The 25,912-nt window shown below is 47.7% G+C and overlaps 7 protein-coding genes across 7 annotated transcripts; 3 read left to right on the top strand and 4 right to left on the bottom strand.

The window, feature by feature from the left end:
* Positions 1-29: 29 nt before the first annotated feature.
* Positions 30-4,171, top strand: RhiXN_00516 (cytochrome P450 family protein; the record flags this gene model as incomplete). The annotated part of the gene is made up of 14 exons (XM_043320335.1): positions 30-225; positions 286-424; positions 493-699; positions 754-1,069; positions 1,130-1,260; positions 1,318-1,331; positions 1,399-1,584; positions 1,664-1,730; positions 1,787-1,801; positions 1,867-1,974; positions 2,031-2,177; positions 2,790-3,262; positions 3,318-3,413; positions 3,474-4,171. The coding sequence occupies 14 exons, from the start codon at positions 30-32 to the stop codon at positions 4,169-4,171; spliced, it is 2,793 nt and encodes a 930-aa protein (XP_043179347.1).
* Positions 4,172-4,685: 514 nt separating this feature from the next.
* Positions 4,686-8,355, bottom strand: RhiXN_00515 (uncharacterized protein; the record flags this gene model as incomplete). Its single annotated transcript, XM_043320334.1, has 12 exons — positions 4,686-5,005; positions 5,062-5,302; positions 5,351-5,526; positions 6,843-7,224; positions 7,273-7,340; positions 7,396-7,635; positions 7,689-7,785; positions 7,840-7,916; positions 7,975-8,035; positions 8,087-8,094; positions 8,149-8,196; positions 8,253-8,355. 12 exons carry the CDS (start codon positions 8,353-8,355, stop codon positions 4,686-4,688), a joined length of 1,821 nt encoding a protein of 606 aa, XP_043179346.1.
* A 167-nt stretch (positions 8,356-8,522) lies between these two features.
* On the top strand, positions 8,523-10,540 carry RhiXN_00514 (Serine/threonine-protein kinase; the record flags this gene model as incomplete). The annotated part of the gene is made up of 12 exons (XM_043320333.1): positions 8,523-8,565; positions 8,617-8,822; positions 8,880-8,970; positions 9,035-9,193; positions 9,247-9,329; positions 9,383-9,464; positions 9,524-9,580; positions 9,622-9,630; positions 9,686-9,767; positions 9,830-10,040; positions 10,098-10,242; positions 10,311-10,540. The coding sequence occupies 12 exons, from the start codon at positions 8,523-8,525 to the stop codon at positions 10,538-10,540; spliced, it is 1,398 nt and encodes a 465-aa protein (XP_043179345.1).
* A 735-nt stretch (positions 10,541-11,275) lies between these two features.
* On the bottom strand, positions 11,276-13,552 carry RhiXN_00513 (uncharacterized protein; the record flags this gene model as incomplete). Its single annotated transcript, XM_043320332.1, has 6 exons — positions 11,276-12,023; positions 12,081-12,417; positions 12,466-12,645; positions 12,704-12,949; positions 13,001-13,193; positions 13,247-13,552. 6 exons carry the CDS (start codon positions 13,550-13,552, stop codon positions 11,276-11,278), a joined length of 2,010 nt encoding a protein of 669 aa, XP_043179344.1.
* Positions 13,553-15,142: 1,590 nt separating this feature from the next.
* Positions 15,143-20,296, top strand: RhiXN_00512 (endoribonuclease Dicer; the record flags this gene model as incomplete). Its single annotated transcript, XM_043320331.1, has 19 exons — positions 15,143-15,299; positions 15,347-15,365; positions 15,423-15,500; positions 15,557-15,642; positions 15,755-16,141; positions 16,213-16,317; positions 16,379-16,465; positions 16,519-16,643; positions 16,693-16,715; positions 17,713-18,100; positions 18,152-18,533; positions 18,588-18,868; positions 18,941-19,192; positions 19,237-19,322; positions 19,377-19,440; positions 19,492-19,683; positions 19,737-19,989; positions 20,038-20,160; positions 20,193-20,296. 19 exons carry the CDS (start codon positions 15,143-15,145, stop codon positions 20,294-20,296), a joined length of 3,192 nt encoding a protein of 1,063 aa, XP_043179343.1.
* Positions 20,297-20,627: 331 nt separating this feature from the next.
* On the bottom strand, positions 20,628-22,600 carry RhiXN_00511 (Sugar (and other) transporter; the record flags this gene model as incomplete). Its single annotated transcript, XM_043320330.1, has 10 exons — positions 20,628-20,735; positions 20,797-20,885; positions 20,938-21,075; positions 21,138-21,220; positions 21,276-21,286; positions 21,371-21,456; positions 21,509-21,658; positions 21,707-21,870; positions 22,205-22,312; positions 22,392-22,600. The coding sequence occupies 10 exons, from the start codon at positions 22,598-22,600 to the stop codon at positions 20,628-20,630; spliced, it is 1,146 nt and encodes a 381-aa protein (XP_043179342.1).
* Positions 22,601-23,297: 697 nt separating this feature from the next.
* Positions 23,298-25,893, bottom strand: RhiXN_00510 (Sel1 domain-containing protein; the record flags this gene model as incomplete). Its single annotated transcript, XM_043320329.1, has 6 exons — positions 23,298-23,490; positions 23,546-23,982; positions 24,036-24,332; positions 24,400-24,621; positions 24,686-25,615; positions 25,672-25,893. The coding sequence occupies 6 exons, from the start codon at positions 25,891-25,893 to the stop codon at positions 23,298-23,300; spliced, it is 2,301 nt and encodes a 766-aa protein (XP_043179341.1).
* Positions 25,894-25,912: the final 19 nt, after the last annotated feature.

Genomic DNA, 25,912 nt, shown 5'->3' with positions numbered 1-25,912 from the left:
TTTTAATGCAATTGCTACAGATCCCCAGCATGTCGTCAATTAGCTCGCGTACTGCTGTTTATGTTTCTCTAGCATTACCCGGCATAGTTATCCTTCGGAAACTGCTGAAATCGAAAAAACACCGCCCCCCTTCTCCACTATCCCTTCCTCTCATTGGACATTTATTGTCAGTCCCTGCTGACACTGAAGGCATTGCGTTCCTCAAATTGGGGAAGCAACTCAACAGTATGTACCTTGTTATTCCTACTTTCTTACGATTATTCACGGCTTATCAAAATTGAATAGGCGACATAATTTACTTACACCTCTTCGGGTATGACTTTGTAGTTCTCAACTCTGCCCAAGCTGCTACGGAACTCTTGGACAAACGCTCGGCCTTGTATTCAGACCGTCTATGCCCAGCTATGATGCGAGAGCCCTCTCTGTAAGTTGGATCATAATCAGCATAGTAGACGTACATTGTACTAATCGAAAACTTGTTCCCACTATGAGGCTTGACTGGGCTGACCACCCTGTATTCTTGGGATATGGTGATGCCTGGCGGAACACGCGACGAATGATGAACAACTGGCTGAATGGGCGTGCTGTTACAAAATACTATAGCCAACAGGAGCGCCAGGCCCGTCTACTGGTGCAGGAGTTGGCGGCCCTTTCCGGCTCACCCCAACCATTTGCCGAAGTAAAACATGAGCTTTTGTAGTGAGTTGTCTGCACTGACCTTTGCTGATTGACATGAATTTATTTTTATGCTAGCACCATGGCATCATCGATGTTTCAACTAGTTTATGGCTACGAACTACAAGGCAAAAGGGATATGTATCTTGAAAAAGCCCGGACTATAACTGATAATGCTAATGGTGCTGCGATGTTTACGAGCAAGTCATCAGATTTGGCTTCCTTAAGTTCCTGGCTGACGACCCACACAGACTTCCTAGTCAACATATTCCCAGTACTTGTACACGTTCCAGATTGGCTCCCGGGCGCAGGTTGGAAGCGTACCGCTCGAGAATGGAGATCATTAAAAGAAGAAGCGATAAACTCACCTTACGAGTGGACAAAGGCCCAAGTGGTGAGTCAACTGGGTTCAACACATCGTTATACTCGAATTTTGAAACACCGGCCCATACAGAATAAAGGGATCGCCCAGCCTTCTGTAGTGAGCTCTTTACTTCAGGATCATTCGTCAACCATAGGCATGAGCCCGGAAGAAAAGGAGACACGTATCAAAGAAGCTGCTATCACTTTATACCAAGGCGAGTGGTGAATTTCGTGTCGATGAATATGCTCCAGCCTACGAAACACTAACTTTGTATATAGGAGGCTCAGATACCGTATGTGTTTTATTAAAACGAGATAATGAGTTTAATGGAACAGCTCACCACGAAATATTTTAGTCAGCATCAACGTTGCTCGTTTTCGTTGCAGCAATGGTTACTCACCCTGATGTACAAATCAAGGCTCAGCAGGAGCTCGATGATGTACTCGGCTTTGAAACGCTGCCGACGATTGCTGATCGAGAGCGGTTACCGTATATTCAAAACATTATTAACGAGTTATTTAGATGGCAACCAGTATTCCCTACTGGTGTGTGGAATAGTTATACCTAGACTGCCTAATAAACGCACTAACGGTTCGTGCGTAACACGAATTGAATTATGTACAGGTATTCCCCATATGTGCTGGCAGGACGACATCTACCGAGGATATAATATCGATAAAGGAACCGTGGTGTGAGTTGTTATTGAAGTATATTGATAGCCTGGTATAAATTCTATTTTCGTTTTAGTATAGGCAACATGTGGTAAGAATGCAACCAGCTAGATCCGCATCTACTGTACTGTATCCCGAGCTTATGCATGCTCTTAGGGCGATGAGCCGCGATGAGCGCTTCTACGAAGATCCTGAAGTTTTTAACCCTGACCGGTATCTGGATCCAAATGTCCCTATTATACCTATGTTTGGATGGGGGAGACGGTGAGAAACTGTTGTTATGATATATACCAGCCGACTAACCCCTGCCGGTGTGTTAGTCGATGCCCAGGAATGTACTTCGCCGAGCCCTCGTTGTTTGTGAGGATAGCTTCAATCCTCGCTACGCTCACCCTCTCAAAGAAGAAGGATGCGAACGGAATAGAAATTACCCCTGTCATAGAGCCCGGGGCCAACACGGCTATTGTGTGCGTATCTCATTTACCTTCACTACTCAAATAGGCGTGCTGAACACCCATTCTGGCACGGGTCTTTTGCACTAAACAGTTCACCGAAACCATTCGACTTTCAAATCACTATTCGCTCGGAGAAACACAAACAACTCATATTTGGAAGTACATGACATGTTTCCGTTCAACTTATTAATACGGTCATAAAGATGATATAGTTTTTAATGAGTACTTCACAATGGTATAAGGTCGTGATTATATGCGCATGTTTTCAGAACAGCTCCTTCATATGAATCGGATGGATGTAGCTGACATAGCGACTTAGTCTGTCTGCGCAAATGTATGTATTCCATTGATTTCTGTTGGCATAGCGCTATACCCGTTCCCCAGAGATTGTATGCTTTCCCATGCGAGACTAGGTACTATTATTTAGCTATTTGCTTCTTTTACTTGTAATCGTCGAATGCAGACGTGTACAATCTGCTTCAACGGCGACTTCCTGGTTGCCACGTGATAGGGGACTCGGAGAAATAGATTCCCTGGGATTGGAAGCCCAGCAAATCCCTTGACAGGAAGCCAGAGAGAGGTTGGCATGTGACTTTGCTATTTACTAAACTGCTTGCTCCGGAGTCACCCGCGCCTACCAATTCCCCACACTCATAAGTTGCTTAAGTATGATGGCTGCCTGGGCCCCGCCGATTACCCCAGTTCCGTCTCTTCGACCATGAATCCCACTCCCATCGCCTCACACACCATCTCTCTCGTTCTCCAGTACTTGCTCCCCCCGTCAGAACTCCCAACATACCTTATTTCTCGCCCATTACTACAGCGTCATCATTTCCTCAGTATCTCTTCCACCGACACTGCCGCCTATCTCTGCTGGCCACATCCTGGTGCTAACCCCGAAAAATCTGTGGCTGCTCTTGAATATCTCTCTGCACAAGACCATGAGTGGCTCGTGAGGACAGCAGAGATTCGCTACCAACCACAAGCATCGTCATCTGATGCTGCCCAAGCTCGAGTTTGGTTAGGTGACGCCATTCAACTAGTCTTCATTTGGGAGGAAGATCAAGACGGCGCAGGGTGGCGGTATTTTGACGCCGGTAAGAAAAAGCCTCGCCAAAACACCTCTTCATTCCGTTTGACCTGTAGTTGCAGATCACAGGCCTTTGCCTTCCAACTGCAGCCCCACTTTGTCCCCAGCACTTCAAGTCACTCCTCCGGAGCAAGATCAGGAGCAAGATATATCAGCAGGTGAGTTGCGTCTACTCCCCGGATTTGATTCGCATTCATCCTTCTTCACGCTCACTTTAGACGATTACTGGGCCGGGTATGATTCAGGGTCTTCTCCACGCTCCCCTCGTATACCCGAGCGCGAGCTTGGCTTGGATGACGAAGATGCTTACTGGGCCTCGTATGGCGCGGTTCATGGCTCGGCAGATTCGACAATCCCTTCACCTGCACCTCAAAAGAAGCGCCTAGACGCATGGGGTAGAGAAGAGCTTCCCTGGGAGGAACATGCGGAACTTGATGCACAGGCCTGGGATATCGATGAGACCGCATCTAGGCATGGGTTAGGTGTCACGATTCTTTCCAACTCTCGGCCACCCACACCTCCCACCATGGCAACTCGAACTCTCGTTCTATCAACCCAAATTCATCCACCCCAGCAAATCGCGCCGCTTCCTGATTTGAATCACCGGAATTGGACAAGTCCCCCATCGTCTCTTTCCGCGCCTTTCTCCGCGTTGTCCGAACCAGACGACGCACCACTCGATGAAGAACCCAAGGCTGAATATTCAGAGTCGAAAGACAATGAGGATCACGTCCCTCCCTTTGTCTCACGGCAGCCTTCTTCCTCCAGCAAAGTTCCCAGCACTGCAGACACGGGATTGTCAAACGCCATAAGGGGCATGTATGCAATGTGGCTCACTTCCCGTCAAGACACCGGCTCGGAGGAGACCAGGAAAGCATTCATGGAACTGGTCCAGGGTGCTTTGATTGACGGCTAGAAAAACCAAAATTGAACACTACGACTAGTTTTGATGACGCTTTTGACTCGCTACATTTGCTATTTTTCCCCGTATCTCGCAACTGTACTAGTAACCACTTATACCGCAATATATCGTACTATCTGATTCCCTTTTGTATCTGTACCGTAGTCGTCAGCTACTGCCAAGCGATTTCGTGAGACTAAGTTTGCGGCCCCCACAGGCCTAGCCACGCTATAACTACCAATTCCCCACGGTTTGGTTGTGCCTGAGTACGAGGTCAGCGGCGACTGCATTCCGAGGGTCTCCGAATCGAGGCCTGACATTAGGAATACGAAATAGGAAGTTCGATTGAATTAGGAATACTTGTCGCGCGGGAGTACTCGGGTCGCTGGTTTTGGGCGTTTATATGAGCTGGAATATGACACATACACATATATCAGCTACAGACGATAGAATCTTGATTCGACATAATTTATCTAGAGAATACATGCACGTTGTTAATGTCAGCTATAAAATTTATTAACGTATTTTGTCATGTAGGAGGCCGGCGCATAAGGACCGGATCGCTCGTTATCCTCTCTAACAAGGCTTCAAGCTTATCTACTCGCTCTGCATATACGATTTGCTCTTTTTGGATATGCTTGAATGCCTGAACTGCGCATGATGGAAGCTTGCAGGCAACTTGATGTACTTGTGACACCAGTTGCCCCGATACCGGATCTTCGCGTGGGTTCAGATACGTTTTACATTGGCAGTCTGCAACGACCAGTTCGATCATAGCGACGTCTTTAATAGACCCCTCTCTTTTTTGACCAGGAGGAGGAGCATCAATAAAGCATGGCTTGGGATGAGCTTTAGATAGAGTGTAATGGTTAGCGAGCGCGATTTATCTAATTGAAGCTTCCAACCTTTTGCTCTCTCTTTCTTAGATTTGATTACAGTGCCCGACTTGGTGCCATTTACACGTTGCGAGCTCATCCTCGAGTTGGAGCGACTAGCTGTAGGCGATGCGCTATAGTCTTGTGTAATCATAGTCGGGGTAGAAATCCCCAAATCGGGTATCGCTGGTGCACGACGGCTAATGGGTACCCTGGGCACTAACGGGGGCGAAGGGGAGCTACTAGGCGCATTGGGCTCAGGAGACCGTAACTGTAATCATGTAAAATATTTGCCTTTTCCAAGAATAGTTAATCTTACCTTGTTCCTCAATGCTACTTCTCTTCTCCTTGAAATGTCAGCAAGTGTCTCGAGTCCAAGAACAATGGCCTCCTCGGCTGTTATCGGCTCTTCGCGCTCGCCTAGCTCTATATATGCTGGCTCTTCCCACTCCGGTAGGTTGCATTGTCGTGCGATCTCTATTCTTCGTATCGGCCCTAAATCGGCATCATTAAGTGTGTGATGGAATAGGCGCGGAGCGCTGGGTAGTCGTATAGTGTGGCCAGGCGAAGGGCAGATACGAATATAGTGGCGTCGAAATCAAAGGGCGAGTCAAGGGGACTAGGCATCATTATTCGAGGATTAATGCTGTCAGCTACCGGAATAGTATGGGTTAAATAACTTACGATGAATATAATATCCTGAAAGCATTGTGAAAATCCTCAGGGACGATACTTTCTTCTTCTAGTACATAGGTAGGGCGTGCGCCATTACTTGGGCTCTCTAATAGCTTTGCTGCCAGCACAGAGAAACGCTGAAGAAGATATTTGTGGGTGGATAGACCTTCTCCCTTAACCTGGAGCAATTTCAAGGCCCATTGAGCACAATATAATATGACATGAGAGGGTACTACATACTGAGAGTAACACATCTCCATATTCGGCTTCGAATGGGCCGATACTCGTGGCTTGAATAGGAGGCTCGGGTGTAGGTTCGGGTGTGGGTTCGGGTATGGGTTCGGGTATGGTTCAGGTATGGGTTCGGGTATGGATTCGGGTGTGGATCCGGAAGATACTTTTTCGAGAGAATGCAAACTTAACAGATCCGCCAAACGAAGGCACCGTAACCTTACCTGAACGCTGTTTTGTTTGAACCACTGGTTTTGGTTTCACATTTCGAGTGTTCCCACCACGACTGGAGTCGCTGCTTCCACTAACTGATGAGCTAGATGAAGTGCTAGGCATAGTGGAGAAAGGGGAGCTGTATAAGTGTAAAACGTGTACGTTTACTTAACTACCGATGCGTGGCTATCCACGCGGTAGAAGCCGTGCATGGTATGCATGGCATAAAACGTGGCTAAGTTGATCAATCCTCTATTGCAAGTTGTACTAAGTTGTCTTTCTAACAGATCAATCGGGGGCCTTTTCAAATTACGCAAAATCGATAGGTATAACCAAGTGCGATGGTATAATATCGGGTGGACGTCAACCTCACTATATGCGTATGGTCTCCTGTTGTAGGAGATCGTATCAACCAATTTACATAGTGATATTTGACGTAGGAAAGGGGTATACTTCGAACGTACCTACCTATCGAAGAGCTTATTAATGAACATTGGAAACAAGCTATCTACTTCGGGACATGTACGCATATCTGTGTAAAGACAGATGAATTTCAAGTAAAATTCCAGCATAGAAGCAAGTCAGATACTGTGAGATATAAGCTATATTCGTATACACTACTCGAACCTATACAATTCAACCTTCCGACTGCTCCTCTTCTATGGACCGGCTTTACCATTTCCATATAGTACCCGCGGCAATGTCTTCCCCTTCACCACCTGGACAAAATGCGGCACGCATCGGCGTTACGCTTGCTTTACCGTTGTGCACCGCCCAGGTATCGGTCCCATGGGGCACTTTATCCAACGGCGGGGAAACCAGGTTTTGCATGTCAGGCGAGAATGTGAAAACAAGTTCAGAACGTTGTAGGTGTGGTGGTATTGAAGGAGTATGAACGTGATGGGGATTGGGGGTGGATACGGATTGATTTGGCGTCAAAAGCCCATTCTGTGGTTCTTGGTGCTGACCATGCAAAGGTACGTTCGGCTGGGCTGGGGTTGTCGTGGTTGAAGGCGGTGCGTCTGGGCCGGCGCGACTAATCTTTTTGTCGCCCTCAGTTTGAAGTTTGAAAAGCTAGGGCTTATATGAGTAGATGATAATACTGAAGTTGCTGTGACGCACCCTGCCATAGCTGTTGCTCCAAATCGTGGTCCAACATACCTCCATACCCTCAGATTGCAGCAGCTCGTCTATGTGTATATACTATCAGTCTGCTAGATTTGGGACCTTGAAAAATTTACTAACCAACCATAGGAATATTGACATTGTAGAGGTCCACCTCATTCAGTCTCAATCCGTTAGTATCTATTCCCCAGTTCTCCCAGAGCCGTTTAATGATCCGTCCAGCGAGCGCATGCGCGGGCGCATTGTATTTTGGTGGGGACGGATGGTGGAAAGTCCCGTATGAGAGCGCGATAGACCTCATTCGAGAGATAGCACCAGACATCGCCGCACCAATTGTGCCCGAGGAGAGGGTAAAAGCAGCTATGGTATGAAGATGAGAATGAGAGTCATGCTTTTTCAACATTCAGACTAACAAGCAGTGTTTCGTCCAAAATTGGGTCCAGAAACAACCAAATCGATCTCTCCGGGGTATAAGTTGTGTAACGCAATGTTCGTGCATGTCGCCGGTGTCTATATACCAGTGAGCATGGCATGTGGATCATGAGATGGAGGTTTTATTATTACCCCTTCAAGCAAAATCCATTCGCCAACTTCGCCAGCTTTGAGAGGTCGAGATACCTCACATTTCTCGCCGGTTCCATCTAATTAATGAGCGAATGGTAGTGCATCTCAGGTTACTCGGTTCCGACGGAGATTTACAAGTAAACTCGCCTTCTTTAGGATAGAAATATTGGCCATGTATGACATCACGAATAACATACTAGTGTGGGTTAGTTGACTCAACCAGTAGCCAAAAGGGGCAAATACATACAGCCTTTCCTGGATAGTAATGCATCAGACTGGCGTCGTTTCACTATTGACCGGATCACTCACCTATCCAGGATTTTTGCGATGCGGGGAGAACCACTCGTACATCCCATCCTGAGAATCAAAACATTACAACAGGTTTCTGACTTGATAGTTGCTTTTCAATTTACCAAGCTTCTTGAGCTCCAGATACAGGCCCAGGACGTATGGAGAATCCTTGGCCGGTGGACCATCGTCGTTGGTGATCAGTACGCGAATGGGCGGATTACTCATGGTAAACAAAGTAAAGAAGAGGTGGTGGGGGTGGTTGACTTTTGGTTAGTTCTGTTAGCGAGGGCTTTACTCGCTTGGTGCGCGCAAGCCAGATTGAGAGCCGACGGCACGTGACTTTGCTCGCGCTTTCGCGATCGGATCCGTGTGCCTTGTTTTACACAACGACCATGGATGGTGACGTACCAGACAAGATTTATCCCAAAATTGGCGGTACGTTCGTTTTATAGTCCGGCCCCATACTATTTAATTCCAGTTGAATAGGATACAGCATTCGCGATTGCATTGGGGGAGGAGGCTTCTCTCGGGTATTTCGCGCCATTAATTACGAGACTCGCGCAACTGCCGCATGCAAAGTCGTGCTGATTACATCAGACACACCATCTGCCCAAAGGAAAGACCTCGAAAAGGAAATCAAGGTTCACTCATTACTGAAGCATATTAATGTGTTGGAGTTCTTACGGTATAAGGTGAGGTTTTATGCTTCATAGTCTGACGATCAAGTTCATGAAGTAGTCAAATAAAAGACGGTTGAAGAAGCAGAGTCTTCAAAATATGTTCCTGGGGTCTACATGTTACTCGAGCTGGCGTCGGGTGGCGATTTGTTTGACAAAATTGGTGAGTAAATAGATTGCACATAATGATATTTCTAATCGGTCTCTGCCTTTTCAATAAATCAAAGCTCCCGATGTTGGGGTGGACATGGATCTTGCACGATTCTACTTCACTCAGCTGATAGCTGGAGTCGAATTCATTCACTCGCAGGGCGTATGCCATCGAGACTTGAAACCTGAAAACCTGTTGTTGAACTTGGAGGGGCGATTGAAAATAAGTGACTTTGGTAAGTTCTTCGATATATTCAACTTCACCTGTACATCAATTATACGTTTATAGGGCTGTGTTCAGTCTTCAAATACAAAGAACGTACCCGAATGCTGAGCGAACGATGCGGGAGCTTGCCTTATGTTGCTCCTGAGGTACTGGGCATGTCAACCTACGTACTTCTTGTCTGACTCGTTGATTGGTGTAGCTCAGCACAAGCGAACCGTACGCGGCTGAACCTGTTGATGTGTGGGGGACTGGTGTAATCCTATTTACATTACTAGTCGGTAGTAAGTAGTATTCAGTGAATTATATGCTAAATGACCAAGTTGAAACCCGAATAATCCAGATACTCCGTGGGATGAGCCGACAGCAAACAGCCCCGAGTTTGTATCCTACGCCCGAGGTGAATATTTCAGTACGAGCCCTGGAATAAAATTGAATCAGAGGCATTGGGTGGGTCGTTTGTTCTTTAGCTGAAAGCCAGCTGACCAATTTGTCCTGGCCTTAGCCTTCTTGAGGACTATTTTAACCATTACGCCTAAAAAGCGAGCTACAATTGCCCAGATTAAGTCTCACTCTTGGTTCAATCAGTGCGACTTATATCTTCCTATATTCTGAGTATATGCGGACGCTGACCGATGGTAACTGACAGACCCTCGCACGTCGAACGAACCAATCCACAGGCATTAGCTGAGCGGCTTACGCAGAACTTAAGAAAAGCTGGTGATCTTAGCATTGCTGCACCAGATCCAGCTGATCTGGGAGTGCCTGGCTCGGACATGGATGTCGATTCCCAAGAAGCTGGCGATAGGATGATGACCTTGACTAATGCCACACAATTCACCCGAAGTTTATTGTTATTCGTAAGTCCACCTACCAGTACCCTGGACTATACTGACCATTGGTTACGGGGATTATAGTCCCAAACTCAAGGGGGGACAAGATACACACCCGCCTTGACCCGGTTTTACGCTGCATTGTCACCCGACGAATTTCTTCCTATTCTCGTGACAGCACTCCAGGGAGACGGTGTGAAGTGTGCAAAGGGTGATGATAATTCGAATCGTAAGCGTTGGCAATCTTTGGCCACACGGAGATCGTCAAATATACTAAGGTGCATCATTCAACTTTAGCGGAACATCCCGGCCGCGTATCTTTCCGTATAGGTGGACTTGACCGACGAAGGGAGCAATTCCGCGGTACGATCGAATTGGAGCCTTTCAGGCTTGTGGATCGCGGATTGGACGGTTCGTTTGTGGTCATGACTCGAGAGCGTGGTAACCCTCTATCATGGCGCCAGCTGTGGAAACAGACCATCCTGAATGATGTAGTAAAGCGACATGTGCTTATGAAAAGTCACTAATATCTAGACTTTCTACAAGGAGCACTCTTTGTGATTGATCCTAGAATTCTTAATGCTTCGGGCTTTGTTTTTATAAAATACCCCACATTTAATTAGATGATGAACCCGTGATATTCTACGACCAATGGCATGTAAAGATGTCTTGCACGCAGTAATTGATTCGCGATTTTCTTGGTGCACAAAACCAAGGCTTTGTTTCCAGAGGTTCGAGTACTAGTTAGCAAGCGTGATAGGGGGTTATATGCGCAAATTTATACGGTGTGTTGAGTCGGTAGCATCGACCATGGAAGAGGGCTTATTCATAAGATATCCGGAAAAATAACATTCTGGCATCATTTTGCCACCAGCGATATGCAAGACATAACGTGGAACTTAATAACTTATGCTATACTTCAACTTTCGCTAAACTAGTATACACACTGAATGAACAAGATATCCAAGCAAATATCGGCCCAGTCGACGATCTCACCACACAGGCGTTTCAGTCCACTCAGGCCTTATTGCTATATCGAGTGTTGGATGGCGACCGCAGTCTTCGGAATAACTCTGTCAATGTCAGGCCACCATCTACCCCCCATCTACGCCAAATAAATCCATTAGCTGCTAATCGGAATCTCGAATAAAACCAAGTCTTACTCTCCAGCTGCGATTTCCCGGCAGCATGTTTCAAACTCATCGCTACGTGAGACTTCGTCCCATGCGTTAACCACGTAATCTTCTATAAGAGAATGTAATTCATCCCACACTCGGGTGGCCAGCAGTAGGGCAAATGCTCTTTGGGGTGTGATTGTTTCTAGAATATGATTCAACGCCAGTTGTGCCAAACCTGGCAACGCATAGCGGTGTGCGGTTTGGTAAACTGCGAGCGCCGATGCTGGTGGCGGTGGTGGGGTCGGGTGAGGATGAGGGTCTGGCTGGGGGCGGGGGGTGAGAGCGTGAGGATGTGAGTGGCCATGAGAGTGGGTGTGTGAAAAGCGAGGTGCATGCGGGGAACGTTAGCGAACCCAGATTACCGGCTCGGAATGAGCTCGAGGTAGATGTAGAACTGCCCGTAGCTGCACCACGCGCTGGAGGCCCCGTTGTATTGCCTTTGTTGTTACCTCGTCGCACACCTGTCCCAGGCGTCGTACGCGTAGCAGCGCGGGGCATCGATGCGGTGGATACACGCGGGCTGATTTCAGGGGATACTTCTGGTTCGGCCCGAGGGCCACTTGATGCTTGACTCGATGTTTGAGCATGTCCTGCCTCGGGATTCGGATCGTCCAAGACCAAGCTACGAAGGCTTTGACTAAGGCTACCCGCCTCTGAAGAAGCATCGATTCGGTAAAGAGTTTGCCAGTCCCATTCGCCTGCCTGGCGTGCTGACGACGGTGGCCCTTGACTAGGTCCGGGAGCATAGGAAGATGGGAGCCATTTGACGCTTTGCCCCTGTCCCATCGCCTTGAATACAATACGAGGATCGTCATCATCCTGGAATAATAGCCTTGACCGATACGTTCTCTTAGAAATTAAACAGGCCTACAAACGGTTTCAGACTTACCAATTACCGTAAACCCATTTCAGCATCCAAAATATTGTGCTGAAATCTGCTTCTTCAACAACGACGGTATGTATCTTCCTTTCCCCAGGAGAAGGGGTTGCGTTTTCAGAAAAGCCTGAAGAAAACATTGTCGAAAAGTATTCGCCACCACCTCGTGATCTAAGGATGTCCGAGTGAGCGTAAATAATTCTTTTACGTGCCACAAGTTTAGGAGATGATAGGACAGGGTGAGCGGAGGATTCTGAAGATGATCGACGAGAATTTGGTGTAGAAGACTCTGGTGGAGAACTGGTCGAGTCCAGACGCTCGAGGCATACGAACTGCACATCACCAGTATCTACATAGCGGGTTAAATCACGGGCCAACACAGTAGCCAATGACTCACTAGAATTGTCCAAGGAGGCTTCAATTCCTTCGAGGAGGTCCTTCGGGACATAATAGATAGATGGCTGTTGTGGAATTTGGGGTCCAACTGGCGTATGAATCTGGATGCAAAGGACAAAGCTATTGGTCGCGGCAATCCGGGGGTGCTCAAGCAGAGTTGATAGCGGAGGCAACGAGCATTCTGGTATCATTAATTTGAATCACCGTATCCAAGATGTGTGTAACTGGAACCGGCTTACCCCAGAATTCATTTTCTTTGCGGAATGTCCATTCCTGGTCCCAAAACTCCCAAACCCAGTCTGCACGTGCGCCCCTCTCCCCTGCCAGGTCCCCGCGTACTTTGATAGCAGCCATCATTGTAGTACATAGCTCGGTATCTGTATGAGGAGCATAGTCAAGCATGAGAGATGTAACAAACGCGGATAACCGAGGATCAACGGGCCCAGTAGAGTCTTGTGGGATGTCCGGCCTGGCAGGCGCACATGCTGGAATGAATGTCAGAATGCTGGAGCATTAGAATAGCTTACAAGACGCACAGGCGCACACCTCAAGTTTGAATTTTCCATCTCCAATTATGGGGCTCTCTCGAAGCAGCTCTGGTACACTGTGATTGCTCCCGTCGTCCAAGTGCCCTTGATTTGCATGAGTAACGGAAGAGGCCTGCTCTGCACTCCAACGATCTAAATATTCTTTGAGACCCAGAACATCGCGAACTTGCCATTCAAAGGCCTGGCAACGAATAAACAAGTCGCATCATGTTAAGCAGTACCAAACTGGCTTACGTTGAATGACCACTGCCGCATGGTATGGTCTTCCATTGGTGCCGAAACAGTCGCTGAAACCGCTTGTGGTATCACTTGCTTCATTGGAGAGCCCCCTGAACTTGATGAGTCACGCTCCCAACTCGAGCTGGATATGCCAGGAACCGGACTTTGGCTGTAGTGCTGGCCAAGCGAAGAGGGGCGTGGATGAGGTACCCAAGGAAAACTAGGTCGTGCGGTGATGATTGAGGGCCGAGGAGACGACGACGTAGATGATATAGAATATGAACGGAGTGAACGAGACGCCTGTGGAGAAGCTGGGTGCATGGCCGTTGTCGGAGACAGGGTCTGAACACCAATTGATTTACCTAATCGGGTACGCGATGTTTGGCAATGTCTTATTGGAGGGTATATATATATCATGTGAATTTATCGTCGTGATTGGTACAGGAAAAAGCACATGTCTATATAGTCATTAAATAGTTGCCTATGTCTTGAGCCAGCCACTCATGTACTGCACTGGTCAAATGAATATGATCTGCCCAAATAGCCCCACCACGCTTTTGGGCATCTGTCCTTTCAAAGCCGTATTCGACAGGATCATCCAGAATGCTAGTCAAAAGCCTGAAGGATGAATACTGAAAGCAAGATGCCTCAATATACTCCGCAGAGAAGTGTTGAATCATCTCGTTTAGGTCTTTATTCCATATGCTATATGCCCAAGCGACTTTATCGCTGGTAATTCATCTTCGGGTAGCTATTATTAGCGTATTGCACAGGCTCCAAAGAGACTGGCGTACTTCTGACTATTAAAGGGGCTCTATTGACCGGTGGTAGGTCGATAAATAAGAATGCTCGAGCGCCGCTATTATATACCGTTTGAACGCAGCAGAAAAGCTCTGTAACCCTGTCTTTGATCGGTTGTTCATCACCAAGGCACCTGCACGGCGTTGGAAATGAGTATAGTGTCGATATTAGTCTCTAAACTCGTACGCAAGATCATTAATACCGATCCAGAAGACTATAGTTTGGGAAACATCATACGTTGTACACCCGATACCAATAAAAAGGGCCTACCGAAGAGCGACGTTCCAGGCTTCCAGTGCTCATTGCACTTGCATCGACTATCAACTAGCTCTTGGTAAGGGCCCTCGATTGCTGCTTTCATGTTGCACACGGTATCGCCACCCAAAGCAAAGTCGTATATTAAAAGCGGCTTCTCAGACCATGCATTCACCAGATGGCCAACCTAATTATAAGTAGCCAGCGTATGTAGCGTTGAATCGGCTTGCTCCTAGTTGCCAGCTTACCCAGTTTGGACCCTTCCCCCCAGTCCATGTATGACCCGGGAACGGAACTCCCAACGGGAGATCGGCTGTCGGACAGGGGGTAGTTCCACTTTCTCCGCGTTTGAGCACGGAGCTGGATTCAATGGTCCTCTAGGTAGTCCTTTAGGGAGGATTGGAATTGGACATACCTGTATGAATCACCACTGAAATGAAGGTTATGGTCCAGTTAGCATATGAGATATATTTTCACAGTTTAAACGGACAAAATGAAAAGCTTGTCCAAGTTTTTGTGGCCTTGCCAGATCGATCTAGGACCCTCCATCACAGAACAGGTTGAAGTCCAGGGGATAGGTTCTAGGCAATTTGATTTCCAGCTCTCAGAAGCCGCACGTGATATAATTTACCTGAACCAAAATAACAAACTTCTTTGTATGACTACCATAGTCTCTCGTTTTGCGATTCTGCGACCGTTCGACAACGCTTATATAGATAGTTACACTACTTTATATACGTATAGACCGATACCTATTTAGTCCAAGAAGCCTTGTGCTTTTAAGCTAGCTGGTTTACACTGCGCAACAAGCAGGGAAGGTCGCAGTTGACTTAACTCACCGCTTTTTTACCCTTAATGTTAGGCTACAGTGCAGTCCCGCGAACCATGAGCCACCTAAATAGAGCTGCTCCCGGAAGTGGTGGCCTTCCACCCACTTCTGGTTCTTCTCTTTCACCTGGTGGGCTTGGTGGTCTCGCTCCTGGAGTCAGCACCGCAATTCTGAGCAGTAATAGTAAGCAATAAGAATGTAAGCTCTTCAACAATCTTATCGTCCCCTAGCTATACTTTCGAACCTAGCGTATGAAGGTATGCATCTGTTCCTTTTATCAAGCTCATTCATAATGGCTCGATACAGAAAAGCTACGCACTATTCAGTCTCTGCTAAAATATACGAACGTTGGGCCAGGCGCTTTGTGATGTTATACTTAACTAGGTTCGTCAATGATTGCCCTAGTTTACTGTTACTCTTACCGTCCAACGATCTCCAAGTGAAATAGAGGACGCCCGGCGAGTATATGATGGTCTGGACTCCGATGCTAAACCCAAGGCTTCCCTTTATACACCGTCTACATCCGGTTCAGCTTCAATCATGTATGGTTTAAAGAACTGAGGAAGGGCTAGCAATCACCCCACATCTGTAAGTCCATTCATCCGGTAAGCTATGATTATACGCTGAGCTTCTTTTAGTACGCACTCCTAGCGCTGGATGTGGTCTAATAAAGCTATCTCGGCTGTCGCATCTCATAGTGGACGATGCTCACCTGGTTGCCCTGGAAGATCTTTCATCCCCTCTTTCTACAATACTTTTGGATCATTATGGAAAACTACCTACTGCCGGACGGCCGCGCGTTCTAGGTCTAACTCACTACCCTTTGGAACTAGAAGCCAATTTTGGATACTCTGCTCTGCGTATGGAACAATTATTGGATGCTCGGATCTTGGGTAATCTTGATGCGAAAAGATTAGAAGTAGCTCACAATGCCAATAGACTGGAAGTTTCAGTGCTTGAGTATGAATCCGTAAAGGAGCATTGCCCGTACTCCCTCCAGGTTTCCATCCGGCTTTTGAAGCAGCGTAAGTAGCATCGCTTGGATGGCGGCTTTGTTGATTTAGCGTCCATATCTATTTCAGAACTCTGGAATTAGGGGGCTGGTGTGTTCCTCTGTTCTCGTTATTTAATCCTGATTCGGATTCAGAGGGTCTAATCATGGACAAGAGGACTGTTACAATACCCCTGCTGGAAGGAATATGTATGCATGGTCTATATACTACCTAATCACCAACGTAACATCTTATGTTTGTCTCTCGCAGCCCTGGATCAGACATCAAAACTTAATGAGATCCTGAAATATTTGAACGCTGCATCAATGTCATCGCACTTTCGGTGCATCATAATTGGTATGAATGTTTAATTTATTGGAAACTAGAAATAACTCACATAGTATATGTAGTTAGGAACCCGTTCACTGCGCTAGCTCTTGAATGGCACCTCTCTATATACCAACAGCCCAAAGTACGAAGTGCCCTCTACTTGGACCACTTGAAGATAGATCACGAATCTGGCACTAGAGAAGCTGTGAGGACCACTAGGTGTTACTCATTAATGTTGAGCTAATTGGGTCTAGTTGGAAGAGGATTTCAAGAACGGGTTAATCAACACCCTTATATGTACCGAGTCTATTTTAAGCAGCATAGATGGAGACGTTTGTTCTCATGTTATCTGGTACAGTTTATTCAGATCACTTTGAGAGTCACTAAAGAACAGGCTATGTTTCAAAGGTTCAATCTATGTGGCAGCTTAATCTCATTTGCTCGATCTCGGTTATTGGCTTATCGCAGTGGCGCGAGCCTGACATTTTTAGCTGAGCGGGGCAATCGGGAGCACTATCAAGTTGCCAGGGATATCCTAAAGATGGACAACTCAATCTATAATTGGGTTTTGAATATGATGTCGACGGAGCACCAAGTCCCCCAAAGCCATTGGCGAATTGTCGCCGGTTTAATCAATATTCCATTATCATCGGTCCGTCGCGCGAAAGCTCACGAGAAAGCCCCTATATCAAGATCCAATTATTGGTTCTAGAATCTATATCCAGGAGTCCGAAGAGGTGTTTTACCGATTTTTGGCCAACAGAGCTGAAGAAGATGCCGCTCTAATACCGGTCAAAGTATTTTCTTATGAGCGAGTTTCTGTGGAAAACACTGATCTCAAGGATCACTGGTGCTGCACAATCCGGACAAACTCATGCGACCCACCTCTCGAAATCCACGGGGAACCTTCGTTGTGTAAGGCCCTAGCTAGGAGTTCTGCTTGCTTTCGCGCGTGCTTTACACTATTCAACCTTGGCTTACTCCCTTCTTCCTTTTTCCCGTCGCGTCCCTTGCACACTTGGAAACATGGTATACTACAGCCACCCAAGAACAGGGTGGCTATAGACACGTATTATCCACCTGTGCTACCACTGTTTTGGCACAATTGCCTGCTTGCGGCCCCATCTAAATTGTTTTACCCCTACTTGATTCAATTCTCGATGGAATCGCAAACTGGTTTATATCCAAGCATGATACTATTGATCCGAATTCCCCTGGGCGATATCAAGGAATTCTCGGTGTTCCCCACCAGACTGAGCTCAAAGTATCCTCAGTCAATGTGCACCTCTTTCCTTGATTACCGAGCAAGTAGAACTTGCATTTCGCTACACATTAAATCTTTGGCGTATTCTTGGAAACAAGCAATATGACAGTCCTTCCGGCGAATTGGCGTATTTTGTACTTCCTGTCAAATTTGGTCCGAATTTCGAGCCTACCCGTATTGCTCGCACGACCTCGATTGAACCGTGCATATCATGGCAAGAGGTCAACGACTTGGTTTCGTTCCGAGTGCGACCCCTAAAATGTAACAACGTGGATGAGATGTGGCTGGATTTAATGAATGGTGTCATTCAGGACCGTTCGAACGAATTTACTCGTAGGTTTGAGAATGCCAAGCTACGAAAGGACCTGAATCCACTATCATTGATCATGCAAGACAAGGTGAGTGGCAGCGCTTCCCTTGTGACATGACAAAGTATTAAACTATACTAGCCTGGAGAGCCCCAGATATCGTTGTTGGACTATTATAGAACCCACCGGCATGAGTTCGAGGGCATCAAAACCTACAGCAGCCTCTTATTGAAGCGACTTTGTTACCGGCCTTGCAAACCAGCTCAACCCCCAGGAGCCCACGTCCAAAGGACAACCAACTACCTTGTGCCGGAAATATGCTACGTCTCCAGTATTCCCGCCCCAACTTTCCGGACAGCATCGCTCCTCCCATCTGTGATCTGGCATATCGAGAATGTATTGATCGCCAAGGAAGTCAACTTGACGTTTTTCCAAGGTCAAATACAGGATGAGCTTGTTGCACATGCACTCTGTTCCCGTATGGCCCATCGCACTTTTAGCTACGAGAGACTCGAATTTTTAGGTAGGCACCACATTGTTCCCCACATGTTTGACTCAATGCGTCTTATTTATGCAGGAGATACTTTTATCAAATATGCTGCATCCGCTTACCTATATGGTGTAGAACCAACTGCACCTTCCGGGGTTCTACATTCAAAACGGCAGAAAATGGTCAATAACAGATCCTTATGGTTGGGGGCCCAGGCGCTGGGCCTGCCGCCGTGCATTCAATCGGATGTGTTCCGACCCAAGCAATGGGTCATCCCCAACGTTTTGATATCAAAGAAAAGCCCTATTCATGGAGAGAACCCAGGATTTACCGGGCAAGCTCAGTTGCTAAACTCTAGACATATTCACGTCAGATTCCACCAAAAGTGAGCATTTGCCGATATTTGATCTATCTATATGCTGAAGCTATGCATGGAATAGACCATTGCGGATGTGGTCGAGGCCATGATTGGCGCCGCTCTTTTGAGCGAAGGCGAGGAGTTAGCCTTTTCCGTAGCCAAAACTCTGGGCTTTGACACCCTCAAAACCTGTGACTGGCTCGATGTTATTTCCTACGCACCCAACAAGTCGATGACTATGAAGGAGTCTGATCACAAGGGAGAAACTTTGGATGGGCTCATAAAGATCATAGGCGTTTCATTAGACAATCCTGAGTTACTATTACAAGCGATGGTACGCATATTCCTCAGTATAATCAAACTTGAAGTTGAAATGAGAACTGTGCAGCAACACGCATCAATGGCGAGATCTTCCGAATCATACGAACGCCTAGAGTTCTTGGGGGACGCCGTTCTAGATATGCGTAAGTTGTCCTAATAAAAATTACAAATGGTTAACTATATATGATACGTTGTAGTGGTTGTGCAATCGTTCTTCTCGATGAAGAGGAATGGTCGCCTCATAGCATGACCCTGATCAAGGTGAGTGAATCTGACTCAATTCTAACTAAGCCAACTAAAATTATAATTTAGAGTAGCATGGTCTCTAACAGAGCCCTCGCAATCATCTGTATCGAGTCAGGTTTACATCAATACTTGATGCACGATACAAATTCTCTGGCACAAAGCATCGTAACATTCATAGATGAAGTCCAAAAATGCAAACAGATTGCTCGGACTGATGCACAACGTTTGAAGTATTGGTCCAAATTAGTCGCACCAAAGGTATGGTTGGCCTAAAGTTGGTTGGGAGTTACTCACTTCTTCCATATTTAAAGGCCTTGGGAGATGTGGTTGAGTCCCTCTTGGGGGCAATTTATATTTCTTCTGGATTTAGCATTACGCGAGTGAAGACAGTCTATGATCGCGTATTGAAGCCCTTTTACGACCGGTACATAGATAAGAAAGCTATGCTAACACACCCCATGTCTCGACTCATGAAGAGGTTGGAGTCAATCGGATGTCGATCATTCGGGGTTGCGAAGGCTGAAACGCAGCTTCCAAACGGAGGAACTGGGTTCAAGTGTGAAGGTCAGTTTTTAGCCAATTTCTCGGGATAAGTAACCAACATACATTCAGTCAAAATCCATGGCCAAATAATTGTGCAGGCATCATCTGAGAAAGCCCAGCAGGCCATTAAAGATGCCACAGAACGAGCACTAAACTTACTTGATGCACAGCCTGACCGCGTTCTGGCCAATTGTACGTGTAGAGCTGGGCCTCAAGGAAAGAAGCGCAAAAGAGTGTCAATGGAGGATGCGGAGAAGGAGAAATTGTTGAAGCACTTCCTGGAGATGATGCAGACCACCCGATTGACGTTGATATGTTTGATTTTTGACCAATGTATATGCACGCCGTTCCTCGAATAACCCTAAGTTATGAAATAAAATGATATCCACTGCAACTATTACAGAAGCCTTGAGAGTGCCCCTTGACCTGTTGTAACAGTCTGCCTTGGGGAGACTAACTGCAGTGGCTGACCGCTCAAACTATATGGTGCTCGTGTTAATCTGCTATTGAATGACATCATGAACATGGGATATTATACATTTTCTAAGCCTGATGAACCTGCTCAAAGTGATCAGCTGATGGTTCTTTAGATGGGTTCAAATCCCTTGTTTCGCGCTCGTTGGGACTGTTTATTGATCGATCTAACCGCGTCTCCGGAACTACTTCGTCCCCGAATAGTCTGCAATCTCTTCTAGGCTGAGCCCTTTTGTCTCGGGGAAGTACGCCCACACCATGACTGCTGTACACAGGTTCAATGCAATGAATAGCTGATTGGTCAAAGACGCTTTAGCCAACGAAATCTCAGGGGCGTGGCCACGATACACTTACCGCATAGAATCGATATCCAATAGTTGCAAAAGCAGTCGGTGCCGCTTGGTTTACGGCAATGTTGAAAACGAAATGAGAAAAGGCGGCCACTACGAAGGGATTGTGGTCAATATAAGTTGATGTTATATCTGGATTACTTACAGGCATTACCTTTGGACCGAATGTGTACTGGAAGCACTTCGGCCCCATATGTCCAAGTTACGGAATTGAATCCCAGATAGTAGATGAACGTATAACAGAATATAAAAGCGATGATAAATCCTTGCCCAACAGAATTATCTGTCCGGCATAGAATTTTGTGAGGGTCTAGTATGTTGGGAGTAAGTGGCTAGCCTATTTACTTGACCATTGAGTCCCCACCATCACCAGCGTAAGGTCAATCACAAGTGCTATTGCTCCCCAAAACAGTGACCGTGTACGTCCCCTTTTTAGTGATGAAAATCGTAAGTATGTTAATGGACAGGCAATTAGTTCCTCACCAAGAATCGACCTTCCAAAGTGAGATTAGATTAGCGATAGCTATCAGTTTATTTGGTATCTACCGACGTTTTGAACGAGATAAGTTCCTACTTACGCCCAAATGTTCCGTATGCTCCCGATAGTAACAAAACAGTCTTTCCCGTGATGCCGATGCTTGCATATAAATAGTTTGATAATAACCTACAGACAAGTTTATCACGAGTAACCAAAAGGACCTTGACGAGAAACACACCGATCACATTGACGCCCGATAAACTAGTGCACGTCTGCACTGCAACCGATACTAGAACACGCCGACGATAGTATCTCCAGAGCTGGGATATTGATTTGACTTCTCGCGCTTTTTCAAGCTTGATTTGTTCTTTCATACGATTAAATTCGACTATATGCGGTAGATTTCAGTGAGCTGGATAAGCGCGATTGATTATACCTGACATGCCTTCAAAATTCTCGTCATCCGAACCCATCAAACGTTTGAGTGCTGAATAGGCCTCGCTTTCACGCCCTTGAGTGATCAACCATCTCGGGCTATAGGGGAGGAACCATATCCCAGCGAGTACGATCAACCCGGGAGGTATTGCATTGCTAGTGGAACTGTGTGGGAGTGACATGGGAAAGTCAATTCAGCTATAAATGGATAAACGAGTAGACTCACAACGCCAACGAAAGTCCTTTGCGCTTTCAGGTGCATAGCTGACGCATAGCCCCAATTGGCCTATTCTCACGAGAATATTGAGTCTATATGTGCCCGCATAGTATAGTAAACGACTGACCACAAGTGACCCTACGCCAATCAGTTGGCCTGATAGCCCGACCAATAGGCCACGGTGCTGGGGCGGTGATATCTCTGATTATATACCGGGACTGTCAAGACCATCTAGACATGAGATGAGTACATGTTATCTCCAGTGATTGTTTTGTGACCCACGCATCCACTGCCCTGAAAATACGAAGCCAAGAGGGGTCAGTGCCAGCATCAATTCGCTTGATCATGATACCTCGGACACGACCCACATTCCAGTAATAATTCTCCCGCCTATTCCCGAACGTTTTAATTGTGCCCTAGTTTAATCTTTAACATATGAATCCTTACAGAGCAACATCCCAATGTGCACCGAAGCCGTTGAATGACGGTTCCTACAGTTGCGGTCGCAGCCGCAATCGTGATCGTATGTCTTCGTCCCAGTGCATCACCCGACCACGCAGCGAAGCATGCGCCAATAGCTTCGCCTGCGATATAAGTTGATACGAGCGCCCCGATAATGCTCTGCGAAGGATGGTCAAAGTACTCTTTGAACGAGTCCTGGGCGATAGTCGTCGTCATCCTGGGGTGGCGATTAGTCTCTTGATAGTATATATGGAACCAACAGGTCGACTAGAGTACTCACACTCCTGAATCATAGCCTATATTAATGTTGCAAGGAAACCGATCAGTGATGAAGATCTCAGTCAACCGAGTTGAGGTGCCTACCAAATAGGTAGGAGCCTACGGAAACGAAAATGGCACAAAGTAGAGTGTATGCCCTCATTGAAACTACCTATAGCACATTGTTGTTCTGTGTTTTGTGCTACTCAATGCGAAATAAAGGCAACCCCGTGGATCAAAACCCCACACAAGGGTGCGGAGACCTGGGGAATTCAGACGCACCTTCATATCTCTTGGCTAAAGGGGGTTTATAAATACCCAACTCAACACGCGTGCCGCTAAAGCATTCGAATTAACCGAGAGGCGAAGGAGTCGAAGCAAAGAACAATTGAGATTCCTCGGCGTTTAGCTCATTCTGGGTCAAACCGTTTGTTCTTCACGGAGCAAAGAATGTCCCTGGGCGGATTAAGCGGGGCCAGGCAAGAAACTTATCGCCGAAAGAAGGCTTTAGAGTAAAGTAGGGAAAAAAGCAATTATAGTCACAGCAAATCTAATAATTATGGAATCATACATGGTCAAGATTAATCAAATATCGTTGGTACACCACTTTGCACCTCTGCTACCCGAGTTTAAAGGGACCTATAGTTCGATTATTTCACATGATAACGCAATCCTTGTCCTCTACAGGCTGGCTGTGGAATCCCATCTCTGCAAACGACTGTGGGCCTTTCTTTCCTGATAGCTTTGTAGCCGCAGGAGTGGTTGGAGAAGGTGGTGCTAGAGCCGGTGCAGGTGCAGGTGCCGCTGGGGCAGATGCAGGGCCGCAGATGCAGGGGCCGGTGTTGATGCTGGGGGAGGTATAGAAATATGGGGTTGAGGAGGTGCTGTAACAGGAGTCGACACCTGCGGAGACGAAGGCGTTTGGAAACCTTCGTCCGTAAGAGTGTATCGCTGCTGGAACCTCCCGCTACTTGCCCCTGGGGCTGGGGCCGGCGCTTGGGGGACGCCATCTGCGCCTGGGCTGGCGACGTCACGCGCGGGGGAGTTTTTACACCACCGTCGCTGCCAGGAAGAGGTAACTGACCAGGCCGCCTGGCTGGCTGCCCGACGTCGGAGTCCGCAGCCGCGTGCGCAGCGCCTTCCATGGCCTTGCGATCTTCCTCTCCTTTGGCCTGTGCAACTCGACCGGCTGCTGCAGCCGTATCCTTGGCTTTGGTGTGCCTCCTGACGAGTCGTGAGTCTGTAAGGGTCTCGTGCTCGGCGCGCGAAAGCGGTGCTGCGTTGGGAGCAGAGAGAGCGGTAAGACGGCCCGTAGCTTCGGTGTTACCAGTTGCCGCTGCCTATTGAAATAATGTGAATTTATATAATTTATTAGGAGCAACTGCGAGCATACCTTTTGATACCACTTGATAGCTTCGTTCCTATCAGCTTTGACGCCAACTCCGACTTCATAATAATAACCCATCGCGAACATTCCAGTAGCCAACTTCCTGTTGGCCGCCTTTTCGGCGAAAACCACAGCCAGATTCTCGTCCTTTTCAAAGAAACCCTCAGAGCCGCACAGGAACCATTTAGACAAGGACATATCCGCTTCAGCTTCTCCACGCTGGCTGGCGGATGAATAGTATTGGACCGAAAGTAACGGGTCGTATGCGCAGCCCATCTTGGCGTGCTCGTACCCCCAGCCCATCTTGTATAGAGCAGGACCGTAACCGAGGAAGGCAGCACGTCAATGCGCCTACGGGCCTCGGACGCACGAGGTGTGGGTTTTGTGGAGTGGGAGCAGGAAGGGTTTTGGCCAAGAGCGCGGGCGGGAGTTCGACTTGGGCGAATTCGCCCAAGAGTAGCATACCAAATACATAAGCAGGCTGGGGAACGTCTACGTTGGCAAGGTCAGCGGCCTCTTGGAGGAGAGGCACGGCGACAGCGGGATTGGCGGTAAAGCCTAGCTGGCCGAGGAGATGGGCCATGCCAAGACGCTGAAATAGCGATTCAATGGCATTAGGCGCGCGCGCAATAATCGTACGGATAGGAGTTACTTACGTATAGACAACTGGTCTCTTTGAGACCTGCTCCGCGCTCAAAGACTTCTCTGGCGCGAGCCATATCCTTCACGCTCTCGTAATCCCTCCCAATCTTGAACCATCCGGCCTTGTAACCTTGTCGCGCTGCCTCGTTGAAATCCCGGAACGCTGACCTCTGGTCGCGAGGGATCTTTTCAGGGAACGCACCGCTGGCTTCCAACGTACCACGCAGGTAGAGTGCCTCGGCTACATGGGGCGGCACGGGGTCTCTGCTCCCAACCTGCCAGACCGAGGCAAAGCTGAGAACATGCTGGATGGCCACATTGGCCAGTCGGGCGACAACCGGGTCTGAAATCGGCTCCGGGTTGCTCGGGTCTGCGTCCGGTTGCTGGCGGTCCACGAGCCCCAAGACGGCCTTTGCCCACGCGACGATGTGAGACGGTTTTGTGAGTTTGGATTCGGCGGCAAGGAGAGTCGAGACGGTGGGCATGGGCGTGACGATCGCCGGGGGTTGACCCGGGCCAGCAGCCGGCTCCGCAAAAGTCGGAACGGGAGATGTTGCCGGAGCTGGTGGTTGAGGCAATGGTGTCGCAGGAGGCGGGATATTTGCCGCAAAAGAAAGCGGCCGGGGTGTAGGGGGACCCATCAGGGACGATTGACGGGGAGAAAACCCGGGCTGCGGTCCAATGGACATTGCATCGAATGATTGTGTGATGCTCAAGCTCGATTGGTGGTGAGGAACAGGAGGAGCGTGAGGATGCTGGGCGAACCCGCCTGGTCCAGGGTATGCAGGTGGTCCAGGGTGCTGTGGAACATTTGGTAGTGCTCTGAACCCATAACTCACGCCTTGAGGCGGGGGCGGAGGTGCTGAAAAGCCTCCGGCAAACGATGGAACGGGCATCGAGAATGAAGACGGAGTGTGCATTCCTTGCTCAAGATTCTGTGCCATCTACACAAATAATGAGATACATCGGCGCAGATCAATGAATAGCACACTCACATCACTCGGACGTTGGACATTATCTTTTGTGGGCGCGGGGCTGGCATGGGATCGCCCCAGTGAGGACTAAGGGTATCAGATCTATAATTGGTTGGCAAAGGTGGTATCGGAGGTGCATTTGAGTCTTGTCGTTGCGGGTATTGAGGGCCTTGTGCACTCGAATATTCGTCCTGGAAATAGTCTGGTCGCGCAGACATCGGTCTAGGGGGTACTGGTGGGGCGGCCATGGCGCGATAATCAGTGGGG

Source organism: Rhizoctonia solani, chromosome 4 (assembly GCF_016906535.1).
Source record: "Rhizoctonia solani chromosome 4, complete sequence".
NCBI classification, from domain to species: Eukaryota; Fungi; Basidiomycota; class Agaricomycetes; order Cantharellales; family Ceratobasidiaceae; genus Rhizoctonia; species Rhizoctonia solani.
This window is presented reverse-complemented; position numbering and strand designations above follow the sequence as displayed.